We start from the raw sequence: 19,137 nt of genomic DNA on the forward strand, positions 1-19,137 counted from the left end.
GCTGCAGCCTTCGAGGCGGAGAAAAGGGGGTGGCGTTTGATTTGTGGCCTGCGGCGGCGACAAGGTCGTTCTTCTCCTCTTTCTCTTGGCTGCACTAACCACTTTCACGCAGTGTTGTCACAGTGATCTACATGGAAACAGCCAAGTCCACATAACCAAAGAGTAAAGGCATGTTTATCCTTACACCATGTATAACACTTTCCCATTCTAATGGTACATATTATATTTCATACATTTATCCAGCTTAAGTCATACTTAAAGCTTAACATGAGAGCGAGAAACCAAAATTAAAAACAATTTTTACACTGAATTTTTATATAATTTCAAAATTTCTTTGGAGTTAAGTTTCACTTTGGGATTTTATGTAGTAAAAGTCTAGATTTTTCTTATTTTGAAAGTGGATTACTTTTCTTAATCACTGATTTTTCTTAATGTAAATAAAGAAAACCTAAAATATCAAAAGAAAAATTTAAGAGCTAAGGATATTGCCTGATTAAGTCGAACTGAAAAGTAGCTGAAAAACTCAGTAAGAGCAAAATACCTTTTTTCTCTCTCCAATAGCTTGCAAATTGTCTTAAGAAGTTAAGAGAAATGAATTTAATTTGTACATTACCTAAACACTTTTGGATTTTGGTGTGCATGGGTCTTCCAAATTGCTGAAAGTAGCTCCAAAATGGCTAAAAGGGCAGCACTGGTGCCATCATAAATCGGCTGCACTTGAACCCGATGGCCGAGATGGCCAGACATGGAATGGCTTCCGTTTATTGGCCACCACCACGCCCCGTTGCCCATTTACGCGCCTGTTTCTGGCCGTGTTGTCAAATGTGTTTATGGCCAAAAGTCCAAGAGACCCCCCAACCCCTCCAACCAGTTCATATAATGCCAAAAACCAAGGAAAACCAATCGAACCGACAAGTTCGACGACATCTGTGTAATGTCGCCCGTTTATGGGGTCTCAAATTTACTCCCAAACAAAAATCCGATTTGGTAAGAGTAGAAAGCAAATAGCTTTATACTTTATTGCCCGCCCACATACCATAAACACTTTAGACGAAACATTAAAATAAGCAGCTGCCCTTTATATTGGCCATAACTCAATTGAACCTTTTAAATATCGGAGTAAGTCAAAGTCAAAGAATCAAGCTTTATTTTGGGTCTCTGTTGGGCTAAATATAATAATATTATAATTACAGCGATAATTTTCTCAACCAATTAAAAGGGAAATTGTCATTTGAAAACGTAGGCGTGCTGAAAGATAAGTCGAGAAGTACAAATCAAATTACAATCCTTAACTTCGACATCTGAAGTTCGATGTGAAGTTCCGTTTAATATTGGAGCAACAAAGTAGGAATTTTCAGATGATTAAGATGCAGATGACGTCACAAATACCGCAGTATATGTGAATAATGGTTTAAACAATTATAATCCTCGTGGCTGAAATAGAAATATAAGGTCGTTCCATCCTCACAATTAAAATCCCTCATATTTGTATAATTCTCTTGATAATTTTCCACTAAAAATAAAAACATTCGTTTGGCTTCAAATATAATCTTTAATCGAATTCATCAAAATGTATATAATTGTTTTTTTGTTTTTGTTTTATACATGTATATATTTTATGTATACATAGTTTAGTTTTTGATATAGTACACAAGTGTATATATAATTGGTTTTGCTCAGGCCCTTGTAAATATTCTAAACAAGTTAATTAAACATTAATATTCAACAATATATTTATTTATTTTATTTTTTTTTTTTTTGGTTTTCTGAGTTGTGAGGAACAACTGTCTGACCGTGTGAGTTATCGTTAATTCGAGGTTATATTTATAGTTGTAGTTTTTGGTAAAGTGTACATTGATCCACATATTTTTCACTAGACTTTTTGGTAGAGACTTACACACATCGGTATCTGTAGTTATCTTAGGCCTAAAGTATAATTCTCAGCTGCGGTTTAGTTTACTTCGATCTGGATGGGTTCTTAGTTTTGCATGTCCCCCAGGCGACCCAAGGAATTTAAAGCTTTCGTTAGTAGTTAGTTGTTCATTTTCCACTTTTCCACATTTTTCCCCTTCTCTTTTTTTCTATCTGCATACTTTTCCAGTTTTTTTTTGTTGGTCGAAATCACTTATGTTAAGATACATTTTAAGGTGGAGTACAAAGGTGCTGGGGAAACATATAAATACGGAAACTTTGGTCGAGTTTGAAGTTAACACATACATGCCGATGGATTTTTGAGCTTTGGGCTTACGAACTAAACAGTTTCGCGGATATATTTATTTACTTTACGTGTATACATATGTTTATGTTTATTTAACAATTTGCTCTGTCATCCAATATTGTGGAGTAGGAAAAGGGATTAGGTATAGACTACGTTGAGTAACACTGGATAGGGCTAAGATAGATACTCTAAGATAGATATTACTACATATTTTCGGTATGTTTAGCTGATAATTCTGTGTGTGAACTTCTGCTTTTCACAGCTGGTTAACTGGTCCTAAATAAAATTGACTCAAATTGACTCTGTGCCAGCACAGAAATAAATATGTGCGACAGAGATAGTTAGGAAATGGCATAGAGTTAGTTGAGAGTGGTAAGTATTTATAATTGCAAATATTGGACAGTGCTATTCCGTCTATCATTCCCTGCCTTCCCAATGGCAGTTACCCAAAATAAAACTGAAAACCATATCAACCCATTTTTTCTCTGGCTTTTTTCAAAATATAGTAGGTAATAATAAACCCTAAAATACCATGGAAAACTGGAGTAACCAAATTCCTTGTATTTTTTAAAGCTTTGATGTTTAAAAAATGTTTGCAGTTTTAAAAATGACTGGAGTGGCTGTCTAAAAGTATGCTTAAAGAGTTTGTCTACAACATGCTAGATTACAAACACACCAAATAATGTACTGCATACTTTTAGGCACACACACACACACACAGTATAGTGCTCCGAAAACGCGTTATTTAAATGAATGCTGAAACATATTTGTTTCCGAAATTCATTCGGCTTGAAAGCCGCACTCCCACTCCACTTACACTTACGAACTGACTTAGCACTCTCTCCCATGGATCCTCCACTAAAGTCCTGCCTACACCTGCTCGGCACTCTCGTCCAGGACCATGGAGTGCAGGTCCATCGCCGAGCGGGTCTTCCTCGGAGGTCGCGGCATCAGGTAGTGGCTGGTGCTGGCCCCCACGAACACCGAATTCTGGCGCGGACGCGACGCCGACACATGCGAGGCGTATCCTGGAACACACGCGAGGCAAAAAGGATAATGGTTCAGTCTCGGGATAAATTTGTGGGGGGTGGGGGGTCACACCCTTGCCCCTGGTGGCGCAACAATCAGGGGCATGAATGTAAACTCGTGGATATGGGTATGAGTGCGTGAAATAAAATGTAACTTTCATCTCAAATACATTTCTTTAAAGCTACTAAACTTACACAGTTATATATTCATATTTAAAGCTGAGCCTCAATCAAAATAGTTTTATATATAAAGAATTTAAAACCATATTAGGTGAATAAAACAACTAAATTACTACATATTTTAGTATAAAAATAATGCTTATTTTTGTTAACATTTTTTTATTTTCTGTCAGTTTAAAAAATCTGTTATAAATATACACTTCTTTATGTAAATTAAAATTTTTGACATTATTTTGTACCCATAAATTTTGGATTAATTACTTATTTTGCAATCCATTAATCAATAAATCTATTGATTGATTAAATAATTATCTTATATTTCCAAACAGAGGAGCCACTGCCAAAACGCATCAATTATCCTTGCAAAACAAATTGATATATGGCCTCTACTTAGTCAAATGCATAGTTTAAAGTGGCTTTACATGCTGTTCAATCTATTTTCTGTAGGCCAAACTTTAAATTGATGGATGTGGTTTTCTAATTTCTGATGCTGTTTTTAATTTTAATTTATATGTCAGCATCCCCTCACAGTTCGTGTCACGTTCTCCTCATTGCTTTTTGCTTTCTGCGATTGGGAATCCCCTCTGCGACGTTTTCCCGACTCAACTTAATAGACTTTCCGCTGCGGAACCGAGTTCTCAACTCAGCATTTCCACCGCCTCGCCCCCTGCAGATTTATCCACATTATCATCAGCTCCATTCATGCAGAGCAAAAAAAAGTTACATTTCCATATTGGCATCTTGTATTTCTTATCTATCTTTCATCATAACACTATTAACATAATATGACTATTATATAGAATAAAATTCTTTAATTTTAAAAGACAAGCTTAAGGTTTCATTGGAATTCTTTTATTTTATATTTTACAAATTTGAATAACACAGAAAAGTTTTGGGGAGATTATTAAGAAGGGGTGATTGGAATATTCTGTTCCCATATTGCAGAAATGCCTTATATTTTATTTATTTTCATTTCCCCAATTTATATCAAATAGTGTTTTATGGTTGCCTTACTCTAATTGATTTAAACTATTTAATAATGTCTAACCTTTGAAAAGTTTGATGTTCTAGAAAAATCACTAGGATTTATTGATTTCTTAATTATTTTGGAATATTTTTTATTTGATTTTGTTCCTCAAAGAAGTATCTTTACTCAACTGAATGGAAGATTTTCTACGTGTATTTCAGCTCTGGCATGTTTTATGTGCGTATGTCCTATCTTGGGCCGCTTGTCTTCCTGTCCGCGTGTTCCCCACGTTTCCACGGGATTTAATTGCGTAGCTCTGGAGGGGATTGGGGATTGGGAATGTGGATGCGGATCTGGCTGTGCATGTGGAGCACAAAAAATCCAAGGGGAACCCCCAGCCAGTGGTGGCATTAAAATTGTATTGTTATTTGCTTCACTTGCGCTCCGCTGCCTTCGCTCAGCGGGCAACTTAATTGTCTGGCAACTCATTAAAAAAAACTCCTAGGACCGGGATCAGGATTGGGATCGGGATGTGGGACAAGGGATAAGGGATAAAGGGGCGGTAAAGTGGCTACGACTAAATGCTGTATTTACCAGGGGGCGTGGCAATTCGAGGGGGCGGCGGTGTTAACAAACGCTTCAAATAGCGCGCATTACGCATAAGTATTTCGATTCGCATCGACTTTGCTGGGACATTGGGGCTCGTTAAAACTGGAGGGAATATTATAAAGCTGGAGGGGATTGGCAATGAGAACAGTTGTCTGCATATGTTAATCAGCTCATTAAATTCAAGTGGTATAAGCTGTAAAATATGGTACTGAAATACATGTTTTTATTATGCCAGGCTATACAAACTATTAATGTGTTCTTTTTATTAATGAGTAATATAAAAAAAGGGAAACTGTGGTACAGCAAACTTTGAGAAACCTATTGAACTGATTACAAATTGCACTAGATTTATTTTACACCACTAACAGACTAAATTCGTATTTTACTTTTTAAAATAATCAATTGTTATGTGAGCATGTCAAATGATATTAATTATTCTTATCATGATATTAATTATTCTTTTAATTTACCCAAAAAAAATGTTGTCATTTTAAATGCATTTTGAGCCACTGTGCCGCTCTGGGCGACGCACAAAAGTATGCAGTACAAGTTGCGAATACTTTGAGCTCGTGGATGTTCGATTTTAATTGCGTTCGGGGCGTTTTGATGGAGGATGGGTGGTACGCGAAGGAAAAAAAAAATAGTGGGGGCGGATGAAAGAGCACCCAAATGACGTACATACCCTTGGCATAAATGTTGGGATTATAGGCCGCAAATTGACACGTCGGCATATTGAGATTGTGCACCATGCCCATCGACATTCGAGACACGGAGGAGCGCTGCAACAAGAAATGTATATATATATATCAAGCGATGCATGTACTATATAAAGTTCAAGTCATTTGACCACTTTTCAATATAAACACCCATACAAATAAGAGAAGACTTAAAGTTTGAGTAACGAAAATTGTTTACGACTGAAATCACTATACTTATAAATCTGTCTAGAAATATGCAATGAAAAACAAGATTAATTAAAAATATATTGTTGCATACTTTTAGACGCCTTAATCAGTGATTTAAAAACTTTAATATTTTATGTATGTATTTAACCTGCATCCGAAAGCTCTTTATAAATACGTATTGAAATAAATATAGTATACTAAATTGGCAAGTGTCAAAGTATTCACAAAATATGTACCATTTTATGCAGGAACTACAGAAATTACTTTACTTATTTAAAGTCCTTTTGCTGAAGGCATGAGGTTCGGTTCAAATTCATATACAAAACTACATTGTCAAGGTACTAAAAGATTGTACGGGTTCTATGTTTAATAAATAATATTTAAGAAAAAAAAAAAAAAAAAACTTTACTTATAAATCTGTCTAGGAATATGCAATGACGTTATTAATTCAAAATATATTGTTGCACACTTTTAGACGCCTTAATCAGTGATTTAAATGCAACCAATTGATCTTTTTAGTACCACCCTTTATATTTTAACCTTTATGTATTTAACCTGCATCCGAAAGCACTTTATAAATATGTATTTAAATATATGTAGTATACTAAATTGGCAAGTGTCAAAATATTCACAAAATATATACCATTTTATGCAGGTACTACAGAAATCAGTTCACTTATAAATCTGTCTTGAAATATGCAATGAAATATATTGTTGCATACTTTCAGACGCCTTAATTAATGATTTTAATACAACCAAATGATCTTTGTTTATTATATATAAAATGTATGTATTTAACCTGCATCCGAAAGCTCTTTATAAATACGTATTGAAACATATATAGTATAGTACTAAATAATCTAATTGTCATGCCAGGAATAAATGATATCAAGTATGAATACCTGGTGGGTGGTGACCGCATCCAACTCGACCAGTGGACAGGAGCTGCGGTGCTGCTGCTGGAACTTGGGCTGGTACGGCTCCAGCATCCGGATCTTGCCCCATCGGTTGAAGAAGAGCATGATGGCGCCCACCCAGAGGACGAGGACCAGGCCCACAATCAGGACCTCTTCGGTGCGAACGATGATCTTGGGTCCTGCAAGATTACGCGCAAATGCGATTTGTTTATTTACTTTCAATGCCAGCAAACGACTTCTTCTCCTCTTCGCCGTAAACATTATGGATTTGTTTGGATTGTTAACTGGTCGCACGTACCGCACGTAAATAACTCAAGAGTCAGGCTCGAATTCAATTATCGTCGACGTAAAATCGTAAAATCTCCGCGATAAACAAATGGATTGCGATTGCGACTGGTTAAGGAAGTGGGATTTGGCATTGGGATTTATTAAGCAACCGAATCAGCGACTTTAGCCCGCCAAATCCTGCCAAGGGATTTCTTTCCAGGTGTTGAAGTTGTGTGAGTGCAAGAAAAATTCAATATTTGTAGAGGCAAAAAGGAGAAATTTATCCATACGATGCGGCTACATGTGTCGCATATCCTTGGAAAATTATTATTCCGCGAGTGGAAACACCTCTAATCCTAATCTATGCTCATTGAAAATTAGCTATTAACAAATCAGGATGGATTTACTTCAATTTGGGGAATTACATCTCATTTACTAGCATATAAGCAGCTTATATTTGTATAGAAAACATATCTTTTCCATATGTACGAGAACTACTTCTGAATTATTTGGTAGCCACAAAAAAGTCAACCAATTAAAGTTTGGAAATTGTTTTTCTTTTTTTTTTGCAACTGAAACTTTGATTCTGCAATCAAAAAATGCAAATAACTTTTTTCAACACAAAAAACACATTGACTTGTGGTATTTGCCACGCAAAAAAGTAGCAAAATTTAAATGTTGTATTTATGTGCACTTTAATAGAACGGTTCCAGAAATGGATTTGTCTTTTAATATTTAAAAATATAAACGAAAAGAATGTTTGTGAAATAATAACAAATAACAAGTGAAATGGAGGCTAAGTTGGGGTGAATCAATTAAGCCCACCTGTTTCCTCGGCGGTGGAATTGGAGGCCCCTGTTGTGGCACCTGTTGTGAATCCCTCGTCCACCTCCTGGCTGCCCAGTTCCCCATTATAATCCTCGCTGCCATTGGAGGACGCCGAGGACGAGGAGGGCGGTGAGATGGGGGCGGTCTGTTCGACCTCCACGAGGAAATTGGTGCCCCGCCAGCCGGAGCCCCATTCTGTGGGGTTTCGAGAATCGGAATATTGAATCAGAGTCGCTCAATTTAAATGGGGGGAACAACTCACCTTCCGACAGGCTGGCTGCAGTGGTGACCTCCTCGGCAAACACCTCCAGACGCACAACTGAAATTCGATTAGAAAGGATACACTTGCTTAATAAGAAAATTCTCTATAAAAGGTAAGTAAATTGTTATGATTTCCTATTTACTAACACCCCTTAAAATGCATTTCAAAACTGGCAAGCTTTAAGGAAAATCAAGGAAGAAACTTGATGCCTGGGAGAAGCATTTCAAAGTCAACTTGAGTTTGTGGCAAGTGGCAGCTTGGAAAATATTATCCCACGCTCGAAAGGACGAACATTGTGAGGGAAATGTGCTTGCAAAAGGAAAATGCAATAAACACTCTGCAAACAGATTTGATGGCCGAGGAATTATGCCAAGTTTTGCACTTGAAAATTCCCTCTATTATGCAATCGTGGAGCACTTAAAGGATCGCACATGGCCATGCTTATATCCTTTTACCCAGATGATTGCTTAGAAGGGCTGGATGTGGGTGGCAAGTTTGTGTGGGAGTGTCAAGGATGAAGTTTTTCAGACGCTGACGTCAGTGAAAGTTTGACTAAAGTGCTGCGACTGCATATGCAAATGTGGGTGGCCTGGGTTTTTTGGGTGTTAAAAAGGTCTGGGCTTCTACTGCCCTCCACCCTCCACACCCAAGACAAACTAACTTTCCGTAGTTATTTAGTGCATTAAAAGTTGGAAGGCCTTCATGCTGATGCGTGTGTTTGCGTGTTCCGATGATAAATGTGCCAAAAAGGGTCCGTACTCAAAATGAAAACCAGACCCAAGCCGAAAACCATCCGACCAAGAACCACAACAACCACAGAGACCATCGCTTAGAATGCGAACAGGTGGAGTTCGCAACCACCTCCTAAAATCCCCTTCAAAGTGCTGATGACACTGTGAAAAATATTTCCATACCTTTTAATGAATGATTCAGGTCTTATGTTGTTGAAGAACTCTAGATTTTAAGATGAATTCATTATAGAAGTTAAGGAAATATAAATGAATATTCTATGATCTTCAAAGCTAAGACTTCCTTACCAGAAAATTTAATTTAAAAGACAATATATTTATTCCATCAATTTCTTACCAGAAAACTTAAATTAACAGGTAATATATTTATTCTATCAATTTGATATTTTAAAATCAACTTGTTGACTGTTATTTTTATTTGCAACGTTTCTTGAAGTATCGATGGTAAATATGTTAATGGAGTTAAGATTTTTAAATATAAAATGTTAATGAAATTACAAATAATGATGTAAAATCACATGAGTTTCTTATACAAAATGAATACAAAAAAATAAAAAAATAACTAGTAATATAACAAAATGTCCTGCTTTTATTCCAGTGTAGCCATTGAGAGCCAAAAGGAGCCATGAATTAAGGGGAATGGGCCATTAGGTTGGCCAGTCAGCCTGTTAGGCAAACGACCTTGAAAGCGTTTAGCGCCCAGCTGCCACCAACCCACAATGCCACCCCCTTTGGAAGCGGAAAACTGGTCCACCCATGAACTATTTATTTAGTTGCTTCATTTGCCTAATTTGCTTAATTACATGTGTTCGACGATGGGCTCAAATTTATGCCCGAAATGAGCTAATTAACATGAGCAAATTATACGCAATTCCCACAGGGATAAGTACAAAGGATGTGCCATAAAAGGAGGGGATTTTCCGGCGAAGAGTGCGGGGAAAAAAAACAACCTAGCTATCTGCCGAATTTCCCCGTAATTTATGAATGAAAAGCGACAGGACGAGCAAGCAAGCAAAAAAAAAAAAAAAAGAAGCAGACATTGTAATGAACTGGGAAAAGTGTAATAAAAATCAAATTAGGGGGAGAGAGCGGAGGGAAAGGGTGAAGTGGAAAACCGGAAGGGAAAATCGCTGCAGGTAAGGCCAATCCGAATTTGTCTTCCTCTCAGTTTATCTCCAGCTCTTCCTGTGTGTGTGTGTCACCCAGCTTGGAATTGTCCATTAAATGCTCATTAGAGTAAACAAATAACCCACAACAAGCACGACGGAATGCAATTTTAATAATCAGTAGCTGAGGGACAAAGACCAGGAATAAGACCAAGAATGAGAAGGACGAACAAGGACTCAGCCAGCAATTAACAAAAACATTTTGCGCAATTTGTGAATCACCAAAGGGACATGAGAAATGGGTCTGGAACCAATTAAATACGGAATTATTTCAAAGTGGAAGACAGATCATTTGCATAATATTACACACAGCTCGGAATAAACCAGACAGAGAGATGAATTTAATTAAATTAACACTAACACTAAATAGATGAGCGGAGGGACAAACTATATATTAAGCAGAATATAAATCTTTTAGATATATTAGTTTAATTAAACAAATATTTATTGCATAATCTATATGATACATACACTATTATTTAAAGAAGAGGCTAAGAAATATCTAATATATTACTCATATTAGACTGAACAGAGCATTGAGATGAATTTAATTAGTGTTTTTTTTAAGACATTCTCTTTAGTATATCAGAATATCCACAAAATGGATTTTAAGCAGAAATTATGGCTTATTTCAATACCTGTAGAAAATAATAAATGCCTTCAATGCTGCATAAATTCTAAGTAGTTAAATAGTAAGCCAATAAACTAACACATTTGGTTTGTTTTCCTTAAAATTTCTTCATTGAACTAATGGGTATTTTCTCAGGCTTGAAGAACAATTATATTAATAAAGAGACTTTCTGGATAAACAAAGCAAACGTGTAAGTATATTTAGATTATGTTTAGTATGTTTTTCCAAGAATCACACTTTTTAAGGAATGAGATAATTCTAGAAACACTTCTTTAATTATTTTATATTGTTAATAAACTATAAAAAATTTCTTATATCTATTTGTTTTTTGCAAGTTTTGAAGATATTACACATTATGTAATCCTGAATTGATTTATTTATATTATTAATCCATTTCGAATATACCATTTATTAAAACGTCATGTCTCAAAGCCCTATACCTTATTTGAGCCAATTCCAATTTTCATATCCTGCAGCTGGTGCCAAGTCAAACAGCTTGTGACAAAATCTAACCGAAAAAATATTATTTGTCTCCACATGAGCCGACTTTTCCTTAGATGCAAACGCAACCGAATCAGGCAAAGTTTTTTCAATAAACTTTATCAAAAAGCGGCACAAAAAAGGAAAGAAAACCGGATTACAAATGTAAATAAACATCAAGCGGAGAAAAACTCCGTAAGCCGTTCAATAATTCATAAGAAGAAAACACAGACAGACACAATGTCAGCAGTACACTGAGAGAAATGTGTGGTAAGAATGCGCAGGACGACAGTCATAACACAACACACAATTATAACTGGGGGAATGCTATTGATTTTCTACGATAATGGGGGGCACAAGTTGTCTGCCTCACGTTGTAAGTTCCCCAGTTCCCGAGTTTCCGATTCAAAGGGGGCGGAACTGGGCGTAGGGGCGGAGGGGGAGTGGCAGGTGTGCCGACTAAAGCCGCTTACCTATATGGCAGAAACTCAACCGAATTCGACTCAATTCAACGTGACGGGTGCAAAGGCTTCCGAGGAGCCAACGTGGCAACAAATAACCAAGATTGGGGGAAAAACGAGTCGAATTCGGGGATATTGGTGTATTATCTTTAAAACATCCTGGTTTTACACACACAACTTTAATAAGAAATCATTTTCTTTGGGACAATGCTAAAAGACTTTCGGCGCTGCTAAGACAAGATAATTTTTAAAGATTAAACTAAAATTGTTTTTATATTTTTAAAATTTTTTGGGAGGAGCTCTTTTAAAAAATAAGAATTTTTCCAAAAAATTTGGTTTTAAAATTTATCGTTTCTTTGACTGTGATCAACCATTTCAGATTTTAAAATCAAATTAAAAACAATTTTAAAGCAAATTTCAAACACTTTGAACAGAAAAAAACCTTATTTGCTAAGATTTTTTATAGAATTTGTTTAACGATTTGTATCGATTTCATATATCCATAAAAGAAACCAAAACTAATGCATTTAAAAGGGGAAAGGAATTCCTATCCCCGGCATACATACAAAAATGGGAAGAAGCACTCAACTAAACCAAAATAAGAAAATAATGTGGGAGCAACTTTAAGGGGGATTGGGAGTGGGCTTGGAGCACTTAGTTGGCCCATCTTCCGACCACTAACAAAATCACTTTAAAGCTGGCCAAGAAAAGACGGCGATGGACACGTAAAATGGTCATCGTAAAACGAGTCTGAGAAAGGGGGCGTGGCAGATAAATGGGGAATGCTTAATTGTTGGGGGCACTTTTAGTCAGAGAAGCATTTGGTAATTTAAGCACAACTGTACTTGAGTGATGCTTTAGTAGATGGTCTTCCGGTTTAGTTTACGAACCCATAAAGTGTACTCTATATCTGTGTACTTGTGCTTAAATGCAGATTAAGTTGTAACAGCCACTCCATAAAAGTTTCAAGAATATCTTCAACAAAATTCCTATTACATTTATTTGTAATAATATTAATAATAGGTCCCTAACTATTATGTATGATTACCTAAAGTTATTCTTCGATAGATTTTTAGCATATCATACATTTTGATTTAAGGCATTTATAGTTATATTAGTTTAAACATTTAAGTTCCATTTTTGGATAATATTTGCTGTTTAAATTATATTCACTATGTTATCTTTGGGCATTCAAATTTCATTTTAAAATTAGTTGACAGATATCAGCTGTACTTCTGCGATATTTCTCGCAATTCCAGTTTATTTCCTGGACTCACCTTCACTTTCGACTTGAACTTGTAGGCTTCTTGTGGTCAAGGACTCGCGAGCACCTGGTCCTGGGCAAAACCAGGATCCAGCTGCGATGTCATCAGGTGATTGGGCGATAGCCGAAATTAGAGCCTAAGTAGCCTCGCCTCGAATTGCAAGGAACACATGTGGATCGATCGGTGGATGTCCAGGGTGTTTTTCCCCCGGCTCAGTGCGTCGCGAAATTCCCACAGGATGCGGAAATACCATCCAGGACATGGCACATTGGTGGGCCTTTCCGAGCGCCCAGCGATTTCTGGTACGCGACTTAACTTGACCCTGTCGCGGGATCAACAAGTGCGCTGCCATCGCTGCAATCATTATCATCATCGAGGTGCGAGTGTCCTCGCATGTCCTGTATATATCGTGTAAATATATACATATATATATATGTTTATTTAACCTGGCTACCTGACCGATCTGGGCCTCAGCACGCGGTTCGGTTTATGGCTTTATGGCCGTGGCCAAGGAGTTGCCGCCGATACACGGAAAATGCGTTTCGTAAACATAATGCGGCCTCCTATTCGCATTTTCACTTTCACATTTTCCCAACTTCAGATCCCTCCCTCCGCCCGTTCATGTTTTTTTGTGTGTGTTTTTCTTTGTTTGTTTGTTTGTTTGTCACAACTCAAAAAAAAAAAGGAGGAAAAACAGAATATGGTAAATAGAAATTGCATTGATGATCTCAGGATCACAGATGTCCTGCGACCGCGAGAGTCCTGGAAACGGTCATGTCCCTGCCATTGTCTTGACTCGCATCCTTCGCTTTTTCTGAGAGGCCAGCTGGCTCAATAAAAAATATCCGAACCGAAATCCAAGACAATTGCTTGGCTTGCACTTGTGCCAAAAGTTGCATTCAACTTCATCGAATACGCCGGAAAAAATCGGGGGCAAGTTCGATTTTATTGTTGTCCTTAAAGGTTCTTTATTATTTACCATAATAATACACTGATCTTTGTTTCTTGTTCTAGAGTCTTATTTATATGCATGTAAAAAATAAAAAAATATTTATGGTTTTCATACCAAAGTTGAAAAACGCCATTAAAATGTATGTTGTTTTCATTGAACATTATTATAATGTTAAGAATGAGACTAAATTTAATTTGATTGGCATATTAATAACGGTTGTAACACTTAATAATTTATTTATCTTTTTATATCAACAGATTATTAGGGGTTTTTCAGTACCAACATTACCTGCATTTAATTTTTTTTTATCATACAAATAAGCTAGTTTTAACAATAAAATTGAATATGCGTTCAATTTAATTGTTATTATCTAAGATAGAAAAAAATAAAAACTGTATGTAATTAAAAATGATATGTTCACATTCATCGACATATATATTTTAATAATTGTTTTTCGCTACCTTTTTTGTCAGTGTACTTGGTTTATTTTATTTCAGTTTTGGATTCAGTTCCATTGCAACTATTTGGGGTTCCGGCACGTCGCTTGCTTTTATCCCCAGTTCAGTTTCCCCCTTTCGAAATCTGTGTGTCATTGGCATTTCAATTTCGTGGCCATTTCCTTGGGACTCCGTGCGGAATTCCCTGCATCCAGCCAGATGGCATTTAATGGCCAGTCAACTGGACTCAGCCGAACTGGAGTCGAGTGGACTTGGGGCTCAGGACGAAAGGATGAAAGGACATGGATTGTCTTGCCCCTTTGCTTTGATTTCTGCCACAAAGTTGCGAATCGTTCCAAATGGCTGGAATCCTCAATGCGATTGCTCCTTTGTCGCAAATGGGGATTGCACACTGCATACTCGATTGATTCACTCTGTTGGATGACTCAAATTCTCTGCACTTTATTGTCATTTAAATGCAGTTGCAAAGTTTTCTCTTCCCTCAATTAAATAACTTAATTAAGGTGAAATTTGTAACTTTTCGAAGTATTTCACATGTGATTGCCTCAAGGAGGTGGTGTATGAAAATACATTTGGATAACATTTTAAAAAGCACTTAGACATTGACACAAAGTCACACGGTTGTATTCCAAATTATAAGCTTTAAAAATACCCACCTATCAAATAAAAGCTTTAATAATTTCTTAAAGACTTTACTATTTACTGAACGGAACAATACTCAAAAAGTGCTGTGGTGTCTTATCTATAAATTATATTTATGGGTACTATTATTTAAAACAACTAGAATTGGCCCAAAGAAAATAGAGCATACTTGAACAAATTTCGTATGCAAAGCAATGAGGAAGTCGTGAGTTTACTTTGCAACTCACTTAGCTAAATTGTCAAGGGTCATTCCTTATACGTGCTATTTCCTAACTTTGTATACTAACTTTATCAAACTCCCACTCAATCGAAGGATATATAACCACAGCCTATTCCTTGCTGTTAAGCAAGTCGACCGAATCGAACATAGTACCAGTTCACATGGGCTACACGAAAACAAAAAATAAAAAATTAAAATTAAATTATAATTATATAAAATCAAATAATGTAATAAATTGTAAATTAATTAATTAATTAATTAAATTATAATTATATAAAATCATTATATAAAAAATTATAATTATGTAATACCAAAGAATGTCATAAATGGTAAATTAAATATAGTTTACTATTCTTAATGATAACAAACAAATACTTTTTCTGTCTTGGATGTTACTTAAATATCTAACAGGTTTCTAAATTAAATACATTTCATGTATTTTTTTTTGGTAAAAATACTTCCACATTATTTCTCTTTTGTTTGAAAGGGAACATTGCTGTTAGTGAAGTTCCAGGGACACTTGGAGCTCTTTGACTTCCGTTTCCGCATTTGGATGCCAACATGGAGACCCGTCACGTGCAGCCAACGAATGCCGTAGTTACGTGACTGCCAAGCGGATGTAGATGCGGATAAGGATGCGGATGCGGATGTGGATGCGGATGCAGATTCAAATGCAGCAACGGATCAAAATTCGCCAAACAAACGTAGTGGGAGCAAGCGAGATGGCAGGCGAGCGGGAAACTCCGCCAAGGAAAACAGAGAAAGGACGAGGAAATTCCGCTGCTCGTTTTCCCAGCCAAAAAAAAAAAAGATGCGGGAATTTCGTCGATTGCGTGTGAAAATGCAACAAGAAACCAAAACAGCAAACACCAAATGTGCGATAGTCAAATGAGGCCTGAGGTTGACCAGTTGGCCAGAAACAAAAGCCAAGTTAGTTTCCCGTGAAAACCGAAAGGAGAACCCGGAGGTTGGCCCAAAATGGGTGTTCCTTTTCATTCGGACCCCAAAGGACGAAGCGATGACCACGTGCCACTGCAGTTGCAGTTGCATTCCGTTTCGGGATAAATTATAGGGGCACACGTCGGCAGATAAGCCATTTAACATACAGATTCTAGGGGTCTCTAAGGGTCTCAAAGGCTGGCGAGCCAAGCCCTTGCCGAAATTTACATAATACTAATAGATAACTAACTGATAACTGATTGTAAAAGAAGCAAGAGGAAGTTTTGGGAATAAAACAAATATATATATACTATAATTTAAAAAAATTTAAAAGAGTTTAAAAGTGTTTAAAAGAGTTTAAAAGAGTTCACTATCGAAGAATAGCTTTATGCTATTTTAGTTTTGATTTATAAACATTAAAGGGTGTAAAGGAGTGTGAATGTAATAAATTTAAAATATATAATTTTGTAATAACATAGAAAATCGTATTAAAACAGCCATATTTAAGCCATATTATAAGAGAATTCTTATTCTCTAAATAAGAAAATAAAGTTTGAGATTTACCTATGTAGTTTTCAAATGAATTTCTTATTTATTTTGAGTTCCTCAATGGATAGGGGTACTTTATTGCGAAAATCTCTCTGTGTTTTGCTCATTCTCATGACTTTTCTTCAAATGCAAAATGGATGACCATTTTGTGCGATTAAAAGCAAACAAGTGACACGTTCTAGGCACTTGTCATGGCCAATCCAGCATCATTAATTCCCCATTCCGCTCGGCCATTTCCATCGTATCAATGGTTGCACATCAAGCGCGTAATCATTTGCCAATTTCCATTTCCATTTGCCCAATGTCGCTTTTCATTTGCATCACGATGTCGATGCCGATGCCAATGTCGATTTCATTTGGCCTCGAGTCATAGAGTCCAAGAATGGGAGTGCTGTTCCATTGAGGAGTTTCGCCCGAATTAGATCGCAGTCGGTGCAGCTGCGTGGTTTTCGGGGTTTCTGATTTCTGGTCCTTGGTTTTTGATTCGGGCCGGGAAAAGGTCCTGTCCCGTCGATTCGAGACTTGTGGCCGGCGTCAACGGCGTTCCGAGGACTGCGCCACGGCGTTTACACAACAATTGGCCAAGGGAATGACGAAGGATCTGGCCAAAACAAAGGCCCAAGGCCGTCGACCAAAACAACATGATGTCAGGATATACATATATATTTTTTTTTTGGCCATAACTCATAGCTGTATTAAAAGGCAGATAAAAACCCAAAAGGGTTATGGCCAGAGGAATATTTAAAATAAGTGAGCGAGGAGTATTTGTATGGCGATCCTTAACTCGTTGGCCAGATCAAGGTCGTTTCGTGAGGATTTCAGGTACTGGCCGTGTTTTTGGCCAAATTGCTGGGCCATAAAGTACCGCGTGTTTTCATGAAATCCCGCTCGCGGATTAGGCCAGAAAAATATTTGTAAAAACGAAATCAGGTAGCAGTGCGGCGATTCCTGGAACGCCAGCAACCGCGGCTACCTGCTGGCCATATATAAGGCCCCTGGGTTTATGGCCATTGCCAACAGTCGACCACGAATCGTCAAGCGAAGAACATCCTACTTGTTTAGCACTGAATACCAACAGAAAAACAGAGAACCAATCATGGGTTGTTGTGCGAGCAGTCTGAAATTGAAGGAGCTGAGCCTGAACAGCAGCATTTACATGGCAGCCGGAGGATCTGGCAGTCGCTCCCTGAAGCGATTGTACAGCAGTCGGAACAGCAGCGGCGTGGGCAGCAGCTCATCCGCATCCGCATCCTCGTCCTCGAAAAGCTGGAGCACTTGGAGCCGCTCCAGCCAGCCCATTTGCGATGACTTTGCTGAGCAGCCGCAACTGGACAGATCCTGTGGCTATTACACCTGCAGCAGTGCCAATTCGTCGCCTCGCAAGGATCGGGAGGATCACGATGAAGATTCGGATGCGGGCAAGGAGGAGGAGGTGCTGATGCGCACCCAGGACATGAGTGACGGATCACACACCTCCATGGAGTCCAATCGAACGGTGGGCAACCTGGAGTGGGAGATGTTCATGATGCAGCAGGCGCAGCACATCATGCCCAAGACCTCGTCGCCCATCAGCCTTCGTCGTGGCAATGGCCAAGTGCCGGCCTCGTCCTACCAAAAGTGGCGTAACTATCTGCAATCCACACCGGCCCACATGCTGCACAATGTCACCCACATTCCGGAGGCCATTGCCGGCCACTTTTGCCCCACCGGCTTTCCCGGCTTCAGTGATCTGGAGGAGATGGAGAGTGCGGCCAAGAGGTTCAAGGTGGACGTCGGCGAGGAGGAGCCCATGTACACCACCTACCAACTGCTGGCCGGGCACACGCACACCATATCCACAGACCTGTAAGTCAATCTCACTAACTCCGCTTGGATCGGACTTCTTGGGAGATTGATGGACCCATAGACGTAATCCCCGGCGAGGACTGGCAACAGGTGTGCCAGCTGTCAAACAGTTGGGCAAGCAATCACTTCACCCACAGCGACTTCCATTGCCCAGCAATGCGAAATCGTACAGACGATTTTACAAAACTATATATGGTATATATATTATATAGACAGATATTTTTTTCTTGTATATCATACAACTTAGACTTAAGGACAGGACAACCAACGATGTGTACATGGTTGGATAATAAAATTATGCTTGTAATTATATTGTATAAACTCGAAACTATTGGCTTTTCAATTTTACTAATTAGCAGCGGGTCAAAGGTCATGGGTACTGGCATTGTTACGGCCCAGGGAATTCGCCATTCAGCTGGGAAATTTAATTTCTGGCCTTTGATCAGGCAATTTTCGTGTATAACTAATAGGCTAAATGTAAATTAGGGCCAAGGAAATTGAAACTAATTAGAAATTACTACTTCAAATACGTTACGACTTATTGCGATTTATGCAAGTGAGGAACATATATCTATAATCATCTTATTTAAAAAAGAAAA

The 19,137-nt window shown here is 37.8% G+C and overlaps 2 protein-coding genes across 2 annotated transcripts in view; one reads left to right on the top strand and one right to left on the bottom strand.

Annotated features, from left to right (window-relative positions):
- Positions 1-1,551: 1,551 nt before the first annotated feature.
- LOC108047131 overlaps positions 1,552-19,137 on the bottom strand; it is a 47,324-nt gene continuing 29,738 nt past the window's right edge. Inside the window, exons 2-6 of the mRNA XM_017127218.2 lie at positions 8,182-8,238; positions 7,917-8,114; positions 6,810-7,003; positions 5,685-5,781; positions 1,552-3,246 (exon numbers count right to left, since the gene is read on the bottom strand). Coding sequence (XP_016982707.1) covers positions 3,089-3,246; positions 5,685-5,781; positions 6,810-7,003; positions 7,917-8,114; positions 8,182-8,238 — 704 coding nt within the window. The 3' untranslated portion in view covers positions 1,552-3,088. The remainder of the gene's footprint in view (positions 3,247-5,684; positions 5,782-6,809; positions 7,004-7,916; positions 8,115-8,181; positions 8,239-19,137) is intronic.
- Positions 17,725-18,792, top strand: LOC108047132. Its single transcript, XM_017127219.1, has one exon. It carries the CDS (start codon positions 17,790-17,792, stop codon positions 18,540-18,542), a length of 753 nt encoding a protein of 250 aa, XP_016982708.1. The 5' UTR covers positions 17,725-17,789; the 3' UTR covers positions 18,543-18,792.

The sequence above is a fragment of the Drosophila rhopaloa genome, unplaced genomic scaffold (genome assembly GCF_018152115.1).
Source record: "Drosophila rhopaloa isolate 14029-0021.01 unplaced genomic scaffold, ASM1815211v1 contig_3, whole genome shotgun sequence".
NCBI classification, from domain to species: domain Eukaryota; kingdom Metazoa; phylum Arthropoda; class Insecta; order Diptera; family Drosophilidae; genus Drosophila; species Drosophila rhopaloa.